At 34.7% G+C, this 19,940-nt stretch overlaps 1 protein-coding gene across 1 annotated transcript; it reads right to left on the bottom strand.

The window, feature by feature from the left end:
* Positions 1-9,798: 9,798 nt before the first annotated feature.
* On the bottom strand, positions 9,799-17,664 carry LOC143620993 (uncharacterized). Its single transcript, XM_077092536.1, has 6 exons — positions 17,567-17,664; positions 17,399-17,448; positions 17,089-17,292; positions 12,927-13,374; positions 11,898-12,006; positions 9,799-10,500 (listed from the first exon to the last, which is right to left on the bottom strand). The coding sequence occupies exons 1-6, from the start codon at positions 17,662-17,664 to the stop codon at positions 9,964-9,966; spliced, it is 1,446 nt and encodes a 481-aa protein (XP_076948651.1). The 3' UTR covers positions 9,799-9,963.
* Positions 17,665-19,940: the final 2,276 nt, after the last annotated feature.

Here is a 19,940-nt window from a genome sequence, read left to right as displayed (position 1 = left end):
TGATCAATCACAGTCCAAATAGTTTTATGAGCATGTATCAGAGTTTTGAAAGTAGTTAAGTAACTTACTTGAACAGATTTTCTTCAGTTACTTTGGCTCTTCCCAGTACAACTGGAATCTATGATTTAATATACTAGTTTACTTATGTCACACCCCAACCTACGGCGGAAATGTCGGGACATGAACTGTTGGTTCACAGCTCATCAGGCATTAACATACAATATTAGTGACAATATCTAATTATTTTATTAAATTCAAATCACATACACATTATTCAAAAGAGATTACAAATAAAGACAAAACAAATATAATAGTAACATCTTGTATTTTTATTAATAACCTAAAAGCCAAATAAATTAAGTTTATTAATAACTTCAACCATCCAAGATAAACATCATGCAATATGCGTGAAAATAAGATAGTTTGTCAACAACACATGTTGAGTAACTAATCACCAGTTTTTTATAATAAATATATTATATGAAATATGGAAATCAATATAATGAGTATCAACAATTAAATGAAAGCATGTCATTAGTGTCGCCTGACCATTGCCTTGCGAATTGTGCTTTGGCTACTAAGATGAAAGAAATACAAATAATTATGTTGGTTGACCATTGCCTTGCGGGCTTTGGCTACTGAGACGGCGTATGATCATACTTTAATGTGATTATGATGGACCACTCCGAATACGATAAACAAATAAATGAGCAAGTAAACAAATAACACGTAAGCATTCAATTGATCAATAACACAATATTTGAGATTTGCAATTGAGATAGTATTATGGTTAATATAATATGGTATGCATAAATTCCCCAAAAGGTTTAAAATCTGTAATTTATGGGAGTGATTACTTACCTTGATAATTAAACGAGTAAACCGTGAGATAAAATAAATGAGAAAGGTTAGCACATGTATTCTGATCCAAATAGACCTGAGACATATAAAAAAAGAGTTAAAATAAAAATCAAGAACATAGCCGATGGAATTAATCCAAACGGATGTATAGAACTCTGGTTATGATATTTTTAATAAATAAGCGAGCAGGTACTAAACATAATTCGAACTGCGATTCGGGAGTTGGGTTTTAGTCAGTACAATCAAAATCTCAAAATAAACATAAAAGTCTTCTGGCCTGAAAGCTAATTTTGATAGAGAAATCGAATAGTCAAATATTTTGACTATTATGCCCTAAAATGGACCGGCGAGCAATTGACCGACAAAAGCCCATCAATCAGTAAAATTGATTGAGTGATTTTGTTAGTTAGATAAAAACAAACTTTTTCATGAAGCAAACTTACCCGGAAAGATTATGGAACAATGAGAAATCACGAGTCAAAGGGTTTTGAAGCATAAAAGTCAAACCGTATAATGAAATTCCTGAAGAAAACACCATGAAACATTATGCATAATTTTTTTAGATGTGGGGGCTGAGTTTGCATAGGTATTTTGGGTTTCTTGATAGGTTGGTTATAATAATAAAAGTCAGAGTTCGTTTATTTGGTAAATGGGGTCGAACAGGAAACGATATAATCAATTAATGACAAAATCAGGTATAATAACCTAGGGATTTCGTTTGTAATCATAGGGGAACGAATTTGAACACATTATAACGTCATATGACTTATCTTGCGGCTTAAGTTTATTGATTTTTGGCAAAAGTAGTCTCTGTACTTCTAAAAACACGATTTTTTGCCGTTTTATGGGTTTTTAAGAGTTGTTTGACGAGTTTGAAAGTTATGAGAGTGTAAACTAAGTTAAACAAAGTTAATGCCAATAAATACAAGTTTTTAATAATACGAAATATCCGAATTACAATCCCGAGTCAGGTAAACGAATACGAATACAAATACGAAAAATCCGAAATGTTACAACTTTTGATGTGGTCTAAATTATATATATATATATATATATAGGGAGAGGATCATGAGAGAACTCCATTTTATGGAGAGAACTAGAAAACTAATAATGAAGTATTTTTAATTTAATTAAAAAAATATTTTTAAAATTTTTTTTCTTTCATCCTTCTTATATGTTGTTATACTTCACCACAGAAAAATAAAACTAAAAAAAACAAAAAAAATAAAAAAAAATTAACGAGTAATGCATACATGCAATACACCGACTTTTTTTATAATGCATATGTGCAATAGTGTGCATTTTGATATTTGAAATAGTGTTGAATAGCATATATATAGTTGTTTGTATTGTTTATTTGCAATAGTGTTATATTATATACAAAAATTAAAAAAAATCGATATAGTGCATATGTACATTAGTGTTGTATTACATATATGCGATAATTTGTTTTGCATACAATTATTAGTGTCGTATTTGCATATATTCAATAGTGTGTATTGGATAATGCAATTGTGTTGTATTGCAATAAAACACTATTGTATATATGCAGTAGGCATTAATGCACATATGCACTACAGTACTACACCGACAAGTTGTTTTTTTTGTTTTTTTAGGGTCAATATCATCTTATTAGAATGAGGAAAGAAAAAAAATCAAAAAATAATTTTTTTTAAAATAGTTAAAAATAATTCTTTACTAGTTCTCTAGTTCTCTCTAGATCCCACCCCTATATATATATATATATATATATATCCAAAATATATTTCCTACATATTTGAGTTGTTTTGAGTTAGTTTTTATTGAATAATATTTCAAGTGGCTCATATTTTGATTTTAAAAAGTTACAAGAGACAGCATCTAAATTGGAGTCTATTATTAAATTTATGATCAACGGCTGAATTGTTGAATAGAACTATTATGATTATCACTATTACTAGTCGTTCATCTCATGACTAAATTGTCTAACTTAAAAATGATAACACACATTTAAAAATAGTAAAAAAAAGAGAATTATTTAATATGAATCTTGAAGTTACAAAATTACATAACAAATGTTCTGTTTGTTTTGTCCAGTGACCACGAGAAGAAAAGGTATTCTTTAATTGATGGATCATCCACTGGCCCACTAAAAGAAGCATGGGGCCACCTCAAAAGTAATAAAAAATGGTCGTAGGTTATCTGGGGATATACATATTTTTGACGACTGAAAAAGAGATACGACTTTCGATCGCAATTAGTGAGGCAGGGAGCAAATTAAAGACCAAAAAAGGTGAGTTGGATATATAGCCAGAAGGGAAGTTCTCAAGGAAACTCTATAGAGATTTGATAATTATATCTAGCTTGTCAAATCTCATCTATTTTTGCAGGAAGTTTGATTTCAAAGGCAAAATGACAGCTGTGAACTTATCACAACCGCCATTTTGGGGCAATTGTTAGGGCACGAAAATTTGACACTGTGGATACGTTATCTTGGCATATTTCTGGATCAGTTATCCTTAGAATATGTTCCAGATTCTGTCAGGATCAAGGATCCTCAGCAATTGGTATTACTAACGATTGTTTCTCATGTGTAGGTTAATGTTTGATAGGTATAAAGGCTATAGGATGTGGTATACCATATATTTCGCTACAAGGCACCTGCATCACGTGGTCAAATGGTTGTAACACGTTTAGTGGGGGTAATGGCGGATTTATAAGACTTCTTGTTGAGTCACAAATAACTGAGTGCTGAGGATATGTTATTCTTGAAGACGTATCTGGATCAATTATCCTTCTGAAGAGTTCCAGAGCTATGCCAGGATCAAGGATCCTCAGTAATTGGTGTTTTTAATGGTTGTTTCTTATATGAAGGTAGATATTTATCAAGTGCAACGCCTCTAAGACTCAGTCTACCACCTATTTCGCTACTGGATGGCTATTGGCACGTGGTCAAAGGTCGTGGAGCGGCTAGTGGAAGACTTCCGGATAGTTAGGAAATATTGTTAGTGATATTTTCTTATTTATTTGAGCTATGATCGATTAGGAAACACATGTACCATCACACACACTCTAGAGCAGAAACAATTACTCTCTCTACTCACTAGCTTATTGTTGTAATCTCGATCATATACTCCACAACGATTGTAATACCTTTTACCATTAATAAACTTGACGGTGATAGTTTTCACCGTCCGGGGGTTTTTTGTGCCGGAGATCACGATAATCACATACTCATCGACCAAAGGTTACCTTGTTGATCCTTGATCGAAAGGACTTAATCAACGATTACTTAGTTAATCCTTGATTGAAGAGATTCGACCAAAGATTACCTTGATAAGTTTTGACCGAAGTAAGACTATCTTGGTTAAGGGCTTTTTCCCTCGTGATCAAACCTTTGTGTTCACCAATATTACGATTGCACACTTGTCATTATCGAGTTAGCACCTTACCTCACTTAACAGATTTGGATACTTGATCCTTAGTAGATTTTTGTCCAAAACAGTATGTATGTATGTATGTATGTATGTGTAAGAGGGAAGATCAAACTCATTTATACATGCATACTGTTTCGGTCAAAAATTAGCAAACTAACTTTTGATCAAATTAGTGCGTGAGGCGGGGTGCTTAATGGTAAAATGATTGAATACAATGATGTGATTACGAGGGAAAAAACCCTTGATTATGATAATCTTGTCTCGGTCAAAAATTAACAGTGTAATCTTTGGTCGAATTGCTTCAGTCAAAGATTAACAACGTAATCTTTGGTCGAATTGGTACGTGATTATGATAATCTCCGGCACAAAAAACCCCCTGGACAGTGAAAACTATCACGGTCACTCTTATTAATAATAAAATGGTGGTTACAAATGATGGAGCTGATAAGTGATCGTAAGCTAAGTGTTACAGTGCATGCCAGTAGGTAAGTGAAGGTGTGTGTTCTAGTGATATTATCAGCTTGTTTATATACGATAAAGTTACAACTGTTATCCCGAATAATCCGGAAACCCTAGACTATTTCTTCCATAATCCGTTGCTTGCCCACGTTCCATTTGACGAAGTTCAAGCACTAGCCGTTGTAAGTCCACGTTCATATTAGCATATTTAACATGTGATCTTATCTGCAAAACAAATAAAAATAATATAGGACAATTGAATTAGTCAAATATCATCCTCGGAATATTAGCGTTGACAGGATAGCCCAAAATCCTTGAATCGTAGCTCATCCTGAGGATAGAAAATCTACACCCAACACATACATTCATCCAAAGGATCATGCATTGCTTGCTAAGTTTGATTTTAAGTGTTGTTGATCTTTTGATTGTTTGATACAAACTTGAATAAACTTGATGTTATGGTTTGATGTTAGAATGGATTTAGGATAATTATTGATTATTAGTTTGATAATATGGACTTGAATTATTGGAAAATTGTTGTTAGAAGTAAACAAAACAAGAATTTGTTCATAAGTGAAAAATTGGGGATTTCTAGATTTTGAAGTAATTAAGGGATTTTGGATGGAATGATGAATCAATAGGTGATATGGAACAATATAATTGAAAATGAAATAGGGTACATGCCAATAAACACATAGAACCAGTAGTTGATACTTGCAGATTGACAAAGATTGTTAAAGTTGCTAATAAAGGAAACTTTAATTAATGAAAAGTTAATTTTTTTTTATTTTGATATGAATACTTGATATGAATGTGTTCAATAAGTGATTAATTACAACTTTAAACTAAGATAAGGTGCATGATTAAAGAATGGATTAGTTAGCACATTGATTGGATTAGCAAACCACTTACTAGAAATAGAAACTTTGTTGAATTGAAAATTGAAAGAATAAAACTTGAATAGAACACTTAGGATGCTTGAAACCCTATAAAACTAGTTGAATGAAATGAACTTAGATTCATACTTAATCAAATTTGAAAGATTGAATTAGTTAGAATTATTAAAAGTTGAAAGTTACTATAATAGGAAACTTTGTTAGATTAACATTTAGAAAATTCATAAGAGTACATAATCTTGTGATTTGAGTGATTTGTTAAAGATTTATGATGATAGGAGTGATGTGAATTATTTGATAATAGTAAAGAATAAAATCATCAAAAAGCTAATACTTGATTCTTTGAGAAAAGACATACTTGAATCATGAACTTAGATTCTTCCAATATAGAATAAGAAGAACTTTATTAAAAAGTAATATTTTAACTTATTGTGAACTCATAAAATAAGTTAAAAATCTGGATTCTTAAGTTATATAATAATTTTTCATATAAGAATAACAAACTTGATTAGTAACATTGTTAACAAACTTAGAATATGAACTAAGAACTTAAAATTAAGTTAAATGTGTCTTGTGAGAGTATGTGATCAAAACTGGAATTTATGATGGATTATGTGTTATTATATGTGTAATTAGTTCATAATATAATTGGTGTGGACTTTATTTGATTTATTTGACTCGTCGGTAACTTTAACGGTCGAAAAATCGGCTTTTAAACGTAAACCGACACGACTATTAGGGACTGTTTTCGGAGATCCCCGAAATTTGTAAAGTACTTATATATAACATAAGTCAATATATCTGAAAAGTACAAGATGATAAAACTTAGTCCTAAACGGTTCGTGTCGCGAAAACCGACACGAAAACGTTAAAAAGTTGCTCTTTTAAGAAAATATTAACGAAAATGAAAACGATATATTTTTACAAGGTAACTTATAAAACTTGACTAATATATATTTAACAAGTATTTTTCATGATTTAAAAGTTTCATTTAATACGAAAAACCAAACGGTTCATTTTAAACATAAAACCGACAAAACCAACAAAACCGACAAGAATTGAGAAAAATAATATATTAATATTTTCTTAAAACTTTCCAGCAACTGAAACTTAAAATATTTTATTATATTTATATATTTTAATTGTTTATTAATTTATTTAATTATTTAAATAATAGTTAACGAAAACCGAACTATACGTATTCGTTAACTTAATAGGAACTTAATTGTTTATGTGGTTGTGTGGACACTAGATTAGGATTAACAAACTGAAAGAATTTTTATAAACCAAAACCAAGTTTTTATTAACAAAACGTGTACTAATATAGTACGCGAGATTTTGGAACAAAAAGCGTTAAACCAGGAGTTTCTCTATCAACCCCTCGTTTTCGAAATGTTTTTATTATATTTTAGGGAAAAACATATTCTTTATCGATTTTTATTGAAGTTTATATAAAACATTTTATTGTACAAACCGAGTAAAAAGTGTGATGAGTCAACAATTGGTTAAATAACTGTTAAACGAATTAATATAGGCACAGAAATATTGGTAGATTTATCGGGGTGACGTCCCCCATTTCCAATCGTGTTAGGTTAAAAATGGGAATATTTTGAGTATGGTAGGTATCGAGTTATCAATTTTGATAGTCATACACTTGTTGTATTATTTGCTCGTCTACAACAGTACGATTTGTTTAAAAGATAAAATGCTTCGTTTTATGGTAAGTTCGATTGTTGGAAAATATTATTACCATGTTAAAAGAACAGTAAGAAAGGCCACCACCATTGCTTATGGTAATGGATTATGATAAAAAGAATGGTTGTTGAACCATGTTATGGAAATATTGGATATATAAATTCGTTTTTGTGTTATTTGATATATTGGTATAACAATATTTATGATGATTTTTCATGATGATTTATATGGAAGTTTCAATTGCGTTATTTTCATTATATTATAATATATGTACTTATATATGTGTATATATATGTGTGTGTGTATTTATATATATATATGTGTGTGTGTGTGTGTTATTTTTAATAAAGAGAACTCACCAACATATGTGTTGACGTTATTTTAATATGCTTTTCAGGTAAGTAAAGGTTTCGATGAGGCATGGAAAGGAGGGCGGTTTGTGTTTGAAAAAAGTTGAAAATGGGATTTTAATAAACTGTGCGATAGCACGTATATAAGACTCTGATAATGTATAAATATTTTATTAAATAAAAGTTAATCTTTTATTTCTTGTTCTATTGTTATTGGCTATCGGCATCTGTCATAACACGAACGACTTAAGTTAAGTCTTCCGCTGTTATAAGTTAAGATTTTCGGGGTGTGACATATACCTTTCGGAAAATATTGTGCAACACCAACGCACTAAACACGTCGAGCTCGATATCCACATTGTTCGAAAAAAGGTTTGACTTGGTACAATTAAATTCCTACACGTTCCTGCCGACTATCAATATGCCGATATATTCACCAAGGGTCTACCGAAGCATCTCTTCCAACGGTTTCGGTCCAGTTAATGCCTTCGTCAACCTTCAACTCAAACTGCGGGAGTGTTAACCAATAATTAGTTGTCACTATTATTGGTGTATCTTTGTATTTTTAAGTTGTTTATACTTATTAGGAATGATTGTATAACCTTAGATATGTCATGTAATCTCTCTTCATATTGTACTATTTATACATTGTACTATTACGGAGAAGATCAACGAAGAATATTGATTCTTATAGTCCAAATAAAAGACCCACTCCTCTAACTCTCCATGAAATTGATGAGTATATTATGAGGATTAGAAGGAAATTGTGAATCTTTAATGGAGCCATGTGGGGTTCTGTTAAAGATTTGGGGGAAAAGAGGTGGCAAAATGAAATTGAAAATGGTGAAAACGTGTACGGTTTGAGGGTGTTTTTTTATCGAGAGACGGAGGTAGAATATGGTGGTGGTCACCGGTGGTTGGATGGTGGGTTGGTGGTGTGGATTTATGGTTAAAGAAAGAAAGAAAGAGACGTATATCGATGTATTTTTAATTAATTTGGTAAAGTACAAATTTGCCCTCACGTGTAATGCACATGACCCTGATTTAACGAGAAAAACTAACTAGGTTAGGGCTAAAGGACAACCGTTGTTGGATTTGTAAACGTAAATGGTAAAACATATCAATTTTAAACATAAAGGACAATGTGTGAAATTTGATACAAACATAAATGACAATATCTGTAATTCACATTAGGTATTCAAATTGACGTTTATGTTCACCGTGAAAATCGTAAATTGAGGAAATTATTGTTGAATACCAAAGAAGGTACAAATGTCTCTACCTCCTCTAATATATAGTCTCCAAGTGTATTGTGTTATCTTTATGTTTATAATTATTAATTAATAATAATTTTTTTATATGTTAGCTTTTTCTTTTTGTTTATATGCTTCCTTTTTTAATAACTCGTGTATTCTCAAAAGAATACAACAAATAATGTTATTAACTATATAACTGTTTATGTTTAAATTGTTAAAAATGTACGATGACTTTGTATTAGCCGGTTTGGGCGACACTTTGGGTCTATTTATAAATACATAGCCATTCAAAACTAATTTTACAACCCAGGTAAATTTTGGTTAGAACCGTTTAAACCCAAAACTAAATTGATAATTTTTCAAAATAATTCGTTATGAATAGATCCCATTTCATTCAAAAATTGTTCTTACTCAAACCGAGTTTGATTCAAACTTATTTTGACTTGTTGCCTAATCCAGTCCGTCGCCCGACCACTATACTTTAACAAACTAATTTAAAAGAAAAGTCATATAAACGGCTTAATTTATTAAATTCGCAATTCATACGTCTTTATTTAAAAAAAAAACAGATAATTAAAAAGCAATTCATAAAACAGCAAAAAAAAAATTCGGGATTAAAGAAGTCAGGTAGAAATAGTGTAGTGAAAAAATGATTAAGATAAATGTAGTTTAATCTAAAATAATTGTCTGAATTTAAAATCATAGCAAAACAATCGAGTGTTTTACACTTTTACTTGAGAAAAACCATAATTCTTCACATTTGACTGTCCAAAATAAAAAAAACAAACTCATTCAATACGTTCATAATTAAACCGGTTACTTTTAAGTAAATTATAACCAAACAATCCTTCACATGTTTTGGCTGATGCCAACAGGTTAATAAAATGTCTCCGATCGTACCACGTCTACATGCATTGTAGCGTATTATAAATCTGCAACCAAAACACATCAACACTATACACATAGATTTAAAGTAAACCATACAACAATCCTTAAATTCATCTAAACCGATCCGTCCACAAACAACCCATTACATATAAACCTCCATACCAATATACTTCGACCCCCGACACAACGGGCACATGCTAACCTTACTCTCACACTCTTTACACAAACAAAGATGCTTACACGGCAACAAAAGCATGCAAACCTCGTTCACTTTACACGCCTTACACGTCATCATCTCCTTCATCCCAGTATTATTCTTGCATAGCAGATGAAAATCAATTGCGCGCCCATTGCAACACGAGGCGGTGTCATCTACCTCACTATCACCACACCCTTCTTTACCATCTTTGATGTGTTTGCTGTTGTTGTACACTTGTTCAAGATCATATTGCAAAGTGGTGATTAAGTTTTCATTGTGTTTGGCCCGCTGCTGCCAAGTGCCAGCTTCCATGGCGAATTGTTCAACTTGTAACTCGAGTTCAATGTTTTTTCTGTTGATGTTTTCAACCTCGGTTTCCTTTTCACGAAGTTTTTGGATGAACTTGTCTTGTACATGTGAGATTAGTTGAAGCTGGTTTGTTTGTACCTTTTCCATAATTGCTTGCCTGAGTCTATCAGCCTTTTTGATACAAAAATATATTAACAAATCGGTAAAAGTTCGCTTATAAATAAGCCAATAAGGAAAAATGCTGGTATGAGAAACAATGTTGGGTAGGCCTGTAAACGAACTGGACGGACATGAACGAGGGCATGTTCATGTTCTTTCATTTAACTTTAACCGAACACAAACACAAACAAGTGTTTTTGTTCATGTTAGTTCGTTAAGGAAATGAACATGTTTGTGTTTGTCCATGTTCGTTCGTTAAAAATCTCAAAACTGTTGTAGCACAATTAGGCTCACGAGTCACTCGGTAAGTGAAGCCTGGGCTCGGTCTTGTCTACTAAACATGCTTATAGGCTTGAGCATGGGCTTGAGCTCATTTAAGCTTGGTTTAATACGAGCTTTTAATGAGCCAGTCAGGAATAGCTCACAAGCGGTTTGGCTCATTTACACCCCTAGTTTTAGCTAACCTATTTAATGGATAATTAGAGGTAACAAGATGGGAACGATCATGTTTCATAAAGAGTTCAGTCAATTTAAATAAAAGTTGAAGCGAGCAGGGTCGGGTTGAGTTGACACAAAAACGCTGATTTGCTCATATTTTTAAACAGTGAATATAATTTGTGTGTTAATTATCATTACAAAACAATATTTAACACACAACTCCAAAAAGGAATTTAAGAGGATGGTCTACATTAGAAATACACTATAACTTCTTTTTTTAATTTGACCCTTTTAACATGAGTCACAACCCAAAATTGGCCCATTCATAAGTACATGGATTGGAATGCCATAATATATTAATGGATAATGAATTACAGAGATGATGAAATGATGATACAAAGTACACTCAGTTTTAGCATACGAGTTAAACGGGTGCAATTAAACAGTCAGATTTAAATACTGGTGACATCAGCTTACATGCAATAGACTAATAATTCCTATGAAAATGCCACAATAGCATTGCGAATGCTTTAGATTGTATAAAATTGAAACTGATGTAAATCTTGACAATAATAAAATGAGCAGACCGGCTAGTCAAGGAAAACCTACTTTAATTATAAGCACTTTAAGAGAGATCAGTGCAACTTTATCATAAAAAATCATGAGTCAATGTGCAATAAGTTGGTGACTTTTACATAGGCGTGCTACACTCAATCCACAGCCTCCTTAAAATCAAATTCACTAATAAAGTGTCGTCTAATTTCAAACAAGAAAAACACACAGTTGTCATATGTTAAATAACTATCAAAGACTAATTTGGTTCAAGACTTCAACCTCAAAACTTTATATATAATGCAATGACACTATATACCCTATTAAAAGATTGCACCTAACAGAATATTGGCATTTTAAACTGATGTAATGAAATCTAACTGAACACGTAAATGGATTCTTTAACACACAAAACATACCTGAATTTTCATGAACCTATCAATCTCAGCATCTTGTCTCCTCAACTCACGCTCAAGTTCATCTTCCACAAGCCCAGCAACAAAAGACGACTCACCAGATGACACCAATCTGTTAGGTTCGGAGTCACACACAAACACGAATACAATAGTAAAACCGAAAGAATAAACGAAAGAGACACAAGGATTTAAGTGGTTCGGTCACGGTGTATGACCTACGTCCACTGTCGATAACTAGGGTTTTCTTATTATTGAGTGATACAAACTTACAAGTACAGGAGAGAATATATAGACTAGACAATTAGGGTTTGACCCTTTAACTAAACTGGGCCTGATTAGAGCTTTTGGGCTTGGCCAAAACTCAAACAGCTTAATCTCCTAATTCTGTCTATTCGTCTAAACCGGACCCGACCCATGATGGATCGGAGACCACAACATAACAATCTCCCACTTGGGCTTCGAGACATCTTCTCTAAACCACCACTTGGATGCGTCAAACATTTCAACCTGCTCCCATTTGGAGACGTAAAATGTCTTCACCTGCATTGCCTTGTACATGTAAAATAAAACCCATCTAGTTTTGCACCTCCTAGTTACCCTTCGCCTTCTCAACATTATTCCTGAAGGCCTGCTGAAGCTCTGCACAGCTTCAGCTTATCCAGTATCACCGGCTTGGTGAACATATCTGCTGGATTCTTAGCACCTGAGATATTTTTCAAACTGAAAACACCATCACTGATCAAATCTCTGACAAAGTGATATCTCCTCCCGATGTGCTTAGTCTTCGAATGATAGACTGGATTCTTCGCAAGTTTCACTGCACTCTCATTGTCACAATATAAGAAGAACTCTGCCTGTTTCTTTCCCAACTCTTCAAGAAAAGTTCTCAACCATACTAATTCTTTACTTGCTTCGGCTGCTGCCATATATTCTGCCTCAGTGGTTGATAAAGCAACACTTTTCTGAAGTCTGGACATACAACATATTGTTGTTCCCCCAACTGTGAAAACATAACCAGTAGTGCTTTTAAACGTCTTCTTACATCCACCCAGATCAGCATCTGAATAACCCCTGAGAATTGTATCCTTCCCCTTAAAACATAACCCCAAACTGGAAGTACCCTTTAAGTATCTGAGTAACCATTTCACCGCTTCCCAACGTTCCTTTCCCGGATCCGACATAAAACGACTAACTACCCCGACAGCATAAGCAATGTCTGGCCGTGTACAAACCATGGCGTACATGAGACTGCCAACAGCAGATGCATACGGAACTTTAGCCATCTCTGTTCTTTCTTCCTCTGTTCTGGGAGACTGGTCTTTGGTAAGTTTGAAATGACTTCCCAAAGGTGTGTTTCTCGGTTTAGTCTTCTCATCATTTATCCTGAATCTTTCTAACACTTTCCCTATGTATTTCTCTTGGGATAGTGTTATGGAGCCATCTTTCTTTCTGGATATACTCATCCCCAAAATCTTTTTGGCTGGACCAAGATCTTTCATCTCAAATTCATCAGACAACTGTTTCTTCAACTTGCGAATCTCCTTCATATCAGATCCTGCAATTAACATATCATCTACATAAAGAAGTAGAATGATATATGAGCCTTTAAACTTCTTTAAGTAGCAGCAATGGTCGGCCTCGCATTTCTTGTACCCAGTTCTCACCATAAAATCATCAAACTTTAGGTACCATTGCCTAGGTGCCTGCTTCAGACCATACAAGCTTTTCTTCAATTTGCAGACCCATTTTTCTTTCCCGGCAACCTGAAATCCCTCAGGTTGTGCCATATAGATCTCCTCGTCAAGATCACCATGTAAAAATGCTGTCTTAACATCTAATTGCTCTAGATGTAAATTTTCTGCAGCAACAATACTTAAGATCAATCTGATGGTGGTCATCTTCACAACTAGAGAGAATATTTCATTATAATCAATTCCCTTCTTTTGCTGGAAACCCTTGACCACTAAACGAGCTTTGTATCGTTTAGACCCATCATGTTCTTCTTTGACTCTATAGACCCATTTATTCTGTAGAACTCTTTTATCTGGTGGAAACTTGGTTAAAACCCATGTCTGGTTTTTACTCAAAGAGTTCATCTCCTCCTTCATAGCATGCTCCCACTGGAGCGAATCTTTCAACTTAAGTGCTTCATAATAACTCTCTGGCTCACCATTTTCAGTTAAAAGGAGATAATTAACTGAAGGTTTGTAACGTACCGGCTGTTTAGAAACTCTGGTGGACCTCCTAACCCAGTGCTGAGGCGGGTCAGGTTCTTGTGGAGACTGTTCATCCTCAGACTCTGAACTCCCACTGTCAGAGACTCCCTCTGACTCTTCATTTCCACCAATATCATCATCTTCAAATTCAGGAACTGTGGTTTCTTCAGTTTCTGTCTCGGGTTCGGTAGCTGACTCAACTGTCTTTTTCTGAGCATCAATTTCATATTCAACCTGCTCTTTCTGAACCCCTGATTTTGAAGTGTTTCTATCTTTGTATAACTCAGCCTCATTAAAAGTTGCATGCTTGCTTCTGACTACTTTTCTGCTTTCTAAATCCCAAAGCCTGTAGCCCATTTCGTTTGACCCATATCCAATGAAAACATATTTTTTAGCTTTAGCATCAAGCTTGTCATTTTTCACTAGATCATAAGCGCTACACCCAAAGACTTTCAAATGCTTATAATCTGCAGCTTTACCTTTCCACTCTTCTTCTGGTGTCTTGAAACCCAGCGGTACTGACAATCCCCGGTTAATTAAATAAGCTGCAGTGTTAACTGCATCTGCCCAGAACGTCTTTGGAAGCCCGGCATTAAGTCTCATACTTCTTGCCCTTTCATTTAACGTCCTGTTCATTCGTTCTGCCACTCCATTTTGTTGAGGAGTGCCAGGGACTGTAAAGATCATCCGAATACCGTACTCTTCACAATAATCACGGAATTCTTTGCTAACGTATTCACCACCGTTATCCGACTTCAAGCATTTCACCTTCAAATCAGTTTCCAATTCAACAGCAGTTTTCCATTTCTTAAAAGTATCAAAAACATCAGATTTATTTTTAAGAAAGTAAACCCATACCTTGCGTGTCGAATCATCAATGAAGGTGACATAATAGTGCGATCCTCCCAAAGAAGAGACTGAAGTTGGTCCATAGACGTCAGAGTGAATAAGCTCCAATTTCTGAGCTTTCGGTTGTTTTTCGGTCTTCACAAAAGATACTTTCTTCTTTTTACCGAAAACACATGGTTCACAAAATTCAGATTCAACCTTCTTCAGTTCTGGAATTTTTCCTCTAGCAACGAGCATTTTCATCCCTTTTTCACTCATGTGGCCGAGTCGTTGGTGCCACAAACTAGACTGACTCGGTCCACTGGTCACTGCATTTACCCCATCAGCTGGAATTTCAACCATGTATAAAGTGCCCTTCTTTTTACCTCTGGCGATCACAAGATTCCCTTTCACAACTTTCCATTGACCCCCACCAAACATAACATCATATCCTTGGTCATCTAACTGCCCAACAGAAATTAGCTTTCTTCTAAGGCTAGGAACGACCCGAACATCCTTTAGAGTCCATGAGGTGCCCAATGAAGTTTTTAGTTCAATATCCCCCATCCCCGTGATATCAACAGCATGATTATTAGCCAAACGAACTTTACCAAAATTACCTGTTCGGAGATTCTTCATCTTCTTCGTGCTATAAGTGGCATGAAAAGATGCACCAGAATCCATAATCCATGAATCTGTTGATTCTTCAACACAGCAGATAAGAGTCTCTTTTGAACCTTCTGAATCATCTGAACCGGTGGCCAGATTAACTTCCTTCTTAGATTCTTTCTTTTCTTTTGAAATTGAGGGGTTAGGGCATTGGTTTCTGAAATGCCCCATTTCTTTGCAATTCCAACACTCAATGTCTTTTCTGGGCTTTGACTGACTTCTTCTTCTAGACTTTGACCTACCCCTGCCATTACCTTTCTCTCTTCTCCTACTTCTCCCTTCGGTGCTCAATATAGAACTAGATGTCTCACCAGAATTCCTTCTTCTTATGTCCTCCCCTAAAATCAAATCCCGGACTCCTTCAAAAGTAAGCTTAGTATTCCCAGAAGAACTACTAACTGCAGTAACAGTCCCTGACCAACTTTCGGGTAACGAGGATAACAAGAGTAACGCTTGAACTTCATCATCAAACTTGATATCAACAGAAGACAAACGAGAAATAATAGTGTTGAAGTCATTAACATGAGAGGTAACAGATGCCCCTTCCTTCATTCTGGTGTTAACTAGCTGTCTAATCAGAAATACCTTGTTTGATGCAGAAGGCTTTTCATACATATTTGACAAGGCTTTCATAAGACCATACGTGGTAGTTTCATTTACAATATTGAATGCCACATTCTTAGCTAGTGAGAGTCTAATAACAACTATGGCTTTTCTGTCAAGTACCTTCCACTCATCATCTTTCATACTTTCCGGTTTCCTCTCTTCTAGTGCTTCCATTAAGTCTTTCTGACATAGCAAATCCTCAATTTGCATTTTCCACCATCCAAAATCCTGACCATCAAACTTCTCAATCTTGATCTTTCCGTCCTCAGCCATTATCCAAACTGAGTTTTGATTACAGCAAACAACCAAACTACCCAAGGAATAAAAGGACTGGAAACTGATCAGAAAAAACGAACCAGCAGCTGCGGAACCCTAATCAGCGGCGGCGGAACTGTAGCAGCGGCGGCGGCGCGGTACTGTAGCGGCGGCGGCGGTACTGTAGCGGCGGCGGTACTGTAGCAGCGGCAGTGGAACTGTAGCAGCGGAGCAGCGGCGGCGGAACTGTGTGTATAATCGAGAACCAGGCTCTGATGCCAATTGTTAGGTTCGGAGTCACACACAAACACGAATACAATAGTAAAACTGAAAGAATAAACGAAAGAGACACAAGGATTTAAGTGGTTCGGTCACGGTGTATGACCTACGTCCACTGTCGATAACTAGGGTTTTCTTATTATTGAGTGATACAAACTTACAAGTACATGAGAGAATATATAGACTAGACAATTAGGGTTTGACCCTTTAACTAAACTGGGCCTGATTAGAGCTTTTGGGCTTGGCCAAAACTCAAACAGCTTAATCTCCTAATTCTGTCTATTCGTCTAAACCGGACCCGACCCATGATGGATCGGAGACCACAACATAACACAATCTACCATTGTCAAGAGACAACCCTAAACCAGTTGAAACCGATCGCTGCTGCAAGAAATCAATAGACGATATCTGAGAATTCCCATTATTATTCCCAAACAACTGCTGCTCTCTTGGTCTCTTGTTCATCAACTCCAAATCATAATTCCTCTGCAACTCAAATCCACCGTCACTAGCATCCGTACCGAGTGCAAATCCTACCACATGAACTGCAGCAAAACAAAATCCAACAGTTCATATTCCTATCAATGAGAACACAAAAAATAGCCAAACAATCACAATGTGTGAAAATCAATTCTAGACGGCATTAATCACCGTTCACTTGATAACACTGGTCTGCTGATGCGATTTGAACTAATCGGCACCTATAATCGGTCAAATTTTGGTCAAAAAAGGTCAAAACCTATGAAGTATTTGAAAATATATACTTATTAATCCAATCCAATTAGTAGGTTCGAAAAATTATATAAAACATTTTAATACCGGTACATTGGAACCAATTCGGTACCAATGTTTTGAGGTTTCGGGATCAGTACGATACCGTTATTTCCCAAAGTTTTGCCTTCGGAACCGGTACCCATTTTTGGGTTTTCCAGTACCAGTATTTTCTGTACCGGTACTGATACCGAGCTCACTCAAGTGGTTGAAAGAACACCATTTAACGATGATGCAAAAATAAAATTCATATGTACTACATGTAAACGTTCATTACATCTACACAAATTAAGACCTGTGTTAAAAAATTGCATATAAAATTTCCAATCCGATTAATATCGAGTTTTCGAACACTAAAAAAAGTAGAAGCAGAGAGATTTAGGGTTTACATTGAGGAATATAGGGAGGTTGATGTAGCTGCAATTGGAGCTTCCATGTTGTTGAATACACCTCTAAACATTACAAAACCACCCTCCAACTTATATTAACAGCAACAAAAAACAAAATCAGAATCAAAACCCCCCATCATCTCTCTGAATCAAATCAAATTCAAAACCCACCAATTCCACAACTACCTTCACCAAAACCCTAGGGGTTTCCTTCTAGGGTGGTTGTGGGTTCAGACATCTGGAGCGTCAAACTAATTAGGGACGATTGAAACTTGTTTCAAGGCTTGAGCAAGGTTATTGGCGATTAGTAGGTATAATGGCTTACCGCAGAATTAAAAACTTTGTTAAAAGAAATTAATAAACTTCATAATTTCTAAGTAGAGGATTACTTAAAAGGTAGCAATTTATAAGCAACTCAAAAGATGATCTTTCCATTGATAAATAGAATGAAAGGTTAATAGAATGGGATGTGAATATGCGGTTTGCGATTGAGATTGAAGGTTGCGATTAGGTTACCACTGAAAAATAGAATAAAAGGTACTTATGATAGGGTTAAATTAATATATATTTCGAAATAATTATTAGCAGTTGCAAAAAACAAGTATAGTGATTATGTACTCTGGAATTTTGGTTCCTCATTAAACTCTTGCTATAGTTAATTTGATATTTGGATTTAAGAATTATAATAATGTTTCTTGTCTCAAAATGTGGTGTCCTACTTACTTTGAAACTTTAAATGTTTAGACACTGTAGTTCAATCTGTTATATAATAATATACAAAGGTAACGTTTTGTATGTTACTATGTATGAATGAGAGGAGGAATGGAATGAATTATTACTATGGAATGAAAAAAAAAATATGTTTAGTTTGTTTGCATTTTAAACAATCATAAAATTAAACATTCAATATTTTATGAATAAGTCATTTGAATTATAAATACCTGAATTGAGTAGATAAGTGACTTCAAATTAGAAATTGGTGATTACTAATAAGATTAGTAGATAAATTATGTGTTTCAAGTGGTTAATTGATTGAATTTTAAGTGTTTTTGTTTTCCAAATTCTTATAAATGTTTAAATTTGATAAAATATATTTCATATATTTCACTTTCATTATGTTTTATTATCATCATGTAAATAATTATGAATAGTTTTACAATTTTAACGGTCTTTGTCCTAACTTTTTGCCCCCACTCATAATGTTTTGAAATCTTCACATGTGACTGAGCTAGTGGACGGAATCTTCATCGGCGGCTCCATTAACCACGTTGTTGCCGATGGAACTTCTTTCTGGCAGCTTGGAGCGAAGATTTCCAATCCAACACCACCAAAAACGATGATATCAGAATCACGGGTATATATATCCATTGAAGGATGTGATTATATCATTAAACCTTCCATATACCCGTCACCATCAGATCAGTTCATCGAACGGTTGCAATCCCCACCCCTGAAAAGAGAGATTCTTTAACCTCTCATTGCATTCAATCTCAAAACTCAAAGCAAAGGCGAATGCCGAATGCAGCACAGAAAAGATCTCGAGTTACAAGAGCTATCAGTGCTTTTGTGGAGGTGCATAACACAAGCACGGCGGTCCCTACCCGACACTGTAACCATTTGCAAACTCGCAAGTGGTAATGACTAATGAAGCGGTGATTATATTGAACCCACCTTTGCCGGGTGATTATTTTGGTAGCCCGGGGCAACTGCAACATTGGGGGAATTGTTGGCTTGGTTGGGTGGCTTTGAGGTTATATGAAGCGGTCGGGACGGTGGCGGGAGCATGGATGTGGAAGCTTGTCTTTTGCCGGAGTATATGAAAGGTTTGAAATGCGATGAGGAGTTTATAAATGGTCTAAGTGGTGAGATGAAGCATAGGATTAATTTGAAGTCATAAGAGTTTTGTATGTTTGTGTTGGATGCAATTTTGTCTAGGTATCACTGAAGAAAGATTTGTATTCTAGTATACTTTATATGTTTCACATATTTATTAACTTGTCATTTTGTACTTTTATACCCAAGTGCTTCAAATC

The sequence above is a fragment of the Bidens hawaiensis genome, unplaced genomic scaffold (genome assembly GCF_021521415.1).
Source record: "Bidens hawaiensis isolate Kalapana, Puna unplaced genomic scaffold, B.hawaiensis_p1.1 tig00002759_1, whole genome shotgun sequence".
Taxonomy (NCBI): domain Eukaryota; kingdom Viridiplantae; phylum Streptophyta; class Magnoliopsida; order Asterales; family Asteraceae; genus Bidens; species Bidens hawaiensis.
This window is presented reverse-complemented; position numbering and strand designations above follow the sequence as displayed.

Bases quoted from the DNA above. Each gene is read 5' to 3' on its own strand.
- LOC143620993 (XM_077092536.1), bottom strand. From the start codon at position 17,664: ATGGGTACCGGTTCCGAAGGCAAAACTTTGGGAAATAACGGTATCGTA. The intron at 17,293-17,398 runs GTGATTAATGCC...GTTTTGCTGCAG, and splicing joins CCAGTGTTATCAAGTGAACG to TTCATGTGGTAGGATTTGCA. The intron at 10,501-11,897 runs GTATGTTTTGTG...TGTATCAAAAAG, and splicing joins ATAGGTTCATGAAAATTCAG to GCTGATAGACTCAGGCAAGC.